The following is a 3,797-nucleotide window of genomic DNA, read 5'->3' as shown; positions in this document are numbered from 1 at the left end:
CACTTGGAACTGGTTCTTCTATCTGGTTCATGTAGCTTCAGGTTCGCACACTTGAATCACACACGAACTGCTTGCAAAATGCCTTGCTATTTTGCTCTCAATTCACGTTTAACTTCTGCTTTTGTGTGTCACCTGTAGAATGAGAACTTGCTGCGATTTATAGAGTTAGTAGAGTAGAAAACAACTAGAGTTCCAATGCTACTCTTCCTTGGTGGAAGAGTTCTAGTTGATCTCAACTTCTAACTCCTCCCTTATCTTGGATAGTGTTCTCTTTGATTAAGGGGTCCTTCTCCTTATCAATTATGTAACCCTTTTCGATCAGGAGATATTAATTAGACCAAGTTAATCTTATCTCCTTCACGTGCATCCCACATGTTCGAATCTGCTCGTATTTATGCACACAAGGGATGGACCTGATTCATGCTTGAGCTTTCTTTGTCAATTTTCAAAATTAATCTTCACTTGGACCAACAGATATGTTGTTGTTGTTGTTGTGAAAATTTAAGTAGATGACTATTGTTAGGCCTATGTCAAATACAACCCATTGACTCAGTGTGTCAACATCTTTTTTCTCGTTGCATCCAAAATTTGGAATGGTGGAAAATATTACTACTAATTGCTAGTAGTTGCACTGCTGGGAAACTATCCACGTATTATGAAGATATTGGCTGTTTTTAATTTTCTTATTCTGCCATGTAAAATACGTGCGCCCCAAAGGATGTAAAATAGCATAATTTCATGAATTTAATTAAAAAAAGGAAAATAAAAATTTTGTTGTTTGAGTTATTGTTATATTTCTAATTTAGTACTTGTGTCATTCAGTTGAGTATTCTTGAGTTTCAATTAATCTAAACATGCGATTATGCTCTCTAAAACTAAGAAACATTCAAAATTTACTAGAATCATCATTAGAAAACCAGAATCATATAACGTCAAATAGGGGCATAAGAAATTAGATTGAATCTCGTCAAGTCAACTTAGTCTTTTTTCAATTGGCCAATAACAAGTCTTGTCAGTTCATGCAATAAGTCCTAGGTGAGCTCAGGTTAGCCTATCAGGGTGGATGCAACTTCTTTTTTTTTCTAAAGCATCAAAGTTCCCAGCTGCTGAAGTATAGCATTGAGGTGAGAATACGTGTTTTTTTCTGAACTACTTTTTCTTTCTCTCTGCTATCACATCCATTGAACTGTTTGTATCAAGACAAGTTCGGAATGTTGATTGAGCGTGGACTAATTTGTTCGGACAATCGCATACTTTCTAAAGTGAAGGACAATCACTTGAATAAAAGTAGTTGACATAATAACTGCATTTGGCTATAGCGTTATTTCGTTTTAAATTATTTATTTTTTTAAAAAATTATTCACTATACTCCATTTGAGAAGACTTATTACTTTATTATTAGGACGAAGGCTAAATAGGGAAGCTATTGCAAACTTAATCCCCTCATCATTTTGTAACCGGAAAATGAAGACACTGTTTTGGCGGTGTCCCTCCAAAGAGAAGACTGTTGACGAATCCTATAAATACCACGTCTTCTTCATAACTAGGAATTAGGGTTCATAAATTCTCTACCAGTAGAACTCTTCTGCTTCTAAACCTAGACGAACTCTGAAATTCAAAATACTCTGAAATCGCACGCATACGGTATTCGCATTCAAAGTTCGAAGCACATTCACGAATCTGCTTGAATGAATTCGCATCTCCTTTGAGGTTCTCTTCTCAATTGATTGAATTTATCGTAAATTTCCGCGTTAATGTCTCATTTTCATATATGTTATCCGATTTTTGCGCCTCTGTTCTGATTCAGTAAAGTTTTAACATTTGGCGAGAGGTCAAACTCAAAACTCAAATCTCAAAAGTGAGCGAACTGATTTTAGGTTTTAATATGTTCATTTGACATTCTATCTTGTTATTAAATCAGTTAATTTTTTTGAATTTTATGTGCTTCTGAATTGTGATCGCTAGAATTCCGATGAATTTTTCACGGTTGATTAGAAAAACCCAGATCTTACTGAGGTTCTCTTCTTAATTAAGTATTTATCCTAAATTTCCGAATGAATTTATTATTCTCATGTATATTATCTGATATTCCGACTCCATTTCTTCTACCAATAAAGTTTGGAAATTTGGCGGGAGCTGATACTCAAAAATCGAGATCGAAAGTCAGAGCGATCAAACTTTAGTGTAAAGATGTTTAATTAATACTGTTCGATTTAAATTAGGGTTTTATTGTATATTATATGCTTGTGGTTTGTGATTGCAGAAGAATTTGAGGAAAGTATGGATTTTTTCTACGGTAACAGTAACGATTCGCAAGCTTCCAAAGTCCAGTCCTTGGATGTTTCACCAATCAACTCTCAAAACTTCATCGGCCGTGGCCGTTTTTATCCTGGACCAAAAACTCGGATCCTCAATCCTTACGCTTCTTCAGATAGTTCTGGTAGTTCTTCCAATAGAGTACTCTCTCCGCTAGCCCGATACCTTCATTCCAGCTCACCGGTGTCGTTTGCCAGCGATTCGCCGGAGCGTCGTTCTCTGGTCAATACTAGCAGCGGAAGCAGAAGCGGTTCCGGCGGCGGCGGCGTTTTCCGTTCGCCTCTAGCTTCGATTGAGAACATCGAGATTCCGACGGCGTTCAGGACTCCGGTGAAAGTCGAAGAGGATGTGGTAGTCATGGACGGCATTCTCGTTGAGCCGAAACATGGCGCAAGAGCTAAATCGTTGCCGTCAACGTCAGATTCCGGCGGAAGGTTGTCGTCGTCAACATCAGGAAGTGAAAATAGCTCTCACAAGTCGGAAGTTTGTCGGTGGTGGGGTGATACCGGCACGTGCCGCTTTGGTTCCAAATGCCGGGTCTCTCTCTTCTCTTTCTTCTCTCTCTCTCTTTCTCAAAAGAATATGATCCAATGCTTCTGGAATATTCGTGCACTCATTGTACGGTTGAGATCAACTTTCTAGTTTTGACATTGATCTCAACCACAAATTTTCTCATTAGTCAACTTTACTAAAATCCACAACTCAAAACATCTATCGCTTCAATTAAACAGTTTGTACACGGAAAAGAAGATTTACGCCCAACTGCTTTCGCCAACAGGAATCATTCTGAGGTATTAACAATTTAGCTAATTGTATTTACCGCTGAATTTATCTTTTTTAGGATTATAACGTATCAATTAAAGTTCATTGTGAAAATTCATTGTGATCATCGTCACATGGTTATGTTTGTAGGCACTGAGCAGCAGGTCATACAGTTCAGGATCACGTGCATATGGACCGAGGGGCCGATCTGTTCATCACCAGGTCCACTCAGCCGCATCTTCAACAGAATCAGCAGCAATGGCCACGCCTACTACTGTTAAAAAAGTCGTGTCTACTAAAGACAAAGAGCCCCCAAGCAGCGACAGTAGCCCCAGTTCCACCACCTCCACAATTGTTATCTCTGGCACTGACTGGTCTCCCCTGGATGATAATATCGAGGTTTCTTTGCCTTCTTCTGGTGAAAAATGTCCTTCCAGGGAAGATGTTAATGCTCATATACAGACTGTTCTCTATGGTCTTTCTGGAAGGAAGAGATTGCCGGTATTTGTTGAATTTTCTGAGGAGTAGCTGTGCCATATTCCCAAGTCTCTCTTCTTACCATCAACTACCAATAAGGTAATCAAGAGCTGTTAGTTACTTCCGTCGTGTTCAAAAGTGTTGTAATTGCTTTTGCTGCGCTGCAGATTAGACAATTCCAGGAGTAGTACTATCATAACAAAGACAATATACTGTCAAATAATATCTAGGATTTGAATAGA

General features: G+C 38.4%; 1 protein-coding gene across 3 annotated transcripts; it reads left to right on the top strand.

Moving 5' to 3' along the window:
• The first annotated feature begins 1,382 nt into the window (after positions 1 to 1,382).
• On the top strand, positions 1,383 to 3,797 carry LOC107807167 (uncharacterized). Of its 3 annotated transcripts, XM_016631502.2 has the most exons (5): positions 1,383 to 1,710; positions 2,264 to 2,853; positions 3,048 to 3,107; positions 3,229 to 3,654; positions 3,723 to 3,797. In XM_016631502.2, the coding sequence occupies exons 2-4, from the start codon at positions 2,281 to 2,283 to the stop codon at positions 3,604 to 3,606; spliced, it is 1,011 nt and encodes a 336-aa protein (XP_016486988.1). In that variant the 5' UTR covers positions 1,383 to 1,710; positions 2,264 to 2,280; the 3' UTR covers positions 3,607 to 3,654; positions 3,723 to 3,797. The 3 variants fall into 3 exon arrangements, with proteins under 3 accessions (XP_016486988.1, XP_016486985.1, XP_016486987.1); XM_016631499.2 differs by having other exon boundaries at positions 1,386 to 1,710; positions 3,229 to 3,797; XM_016631501.2 differs by lacking the exon at positions 1,383 to 1,710 and adding an exon at positions 1,717 to 2,184 and having other exon boundaries at positions 3,229 to 3,797.

Source organism: Nicotiana tabacum, chromosome 2, assembly GCF_000715075.1.
Source record: "Nicotiana tabacum cultivar K326 chromosome 2, ASM71507v2, whole genome shotgun sequence".
NCBI classification, from domain to species: domain Eukaryota; kingdom Viridiplantae; phylum Streptophyta; class Magnoliopsida; order Solanales; family Solanaceae; genus Nicotiana; species Nicotiana tabacum.
Note: the sequence above shows the minus strand (reverse complement) of the source record. Positions and strands in the feature narration are given on the sequence as shown.

Coding starts and splice junctions, on each gene's coding strand:
- LOC107807167 (XM_016631502.2), top strand. CDS start 2,281: ATGGATTTTTTCTACGGTAACAGTAACGATTCGCAAGCTTCCAAAGTC. Junction 2,854..3,047: donor GCTTTGGTTCCAAATGCCGG/GTCTCTCTCTTC, acceptor TCAATTAAACAG/TTTGTACACGGAAAAGAAGA. Junction 3,108..3,228: donor CCAACAGGAATCATTCTGAG/GTATTAACAATT, acceptor TTATGTTTGTAG/GCACTGAGCAGCAGGTCATA.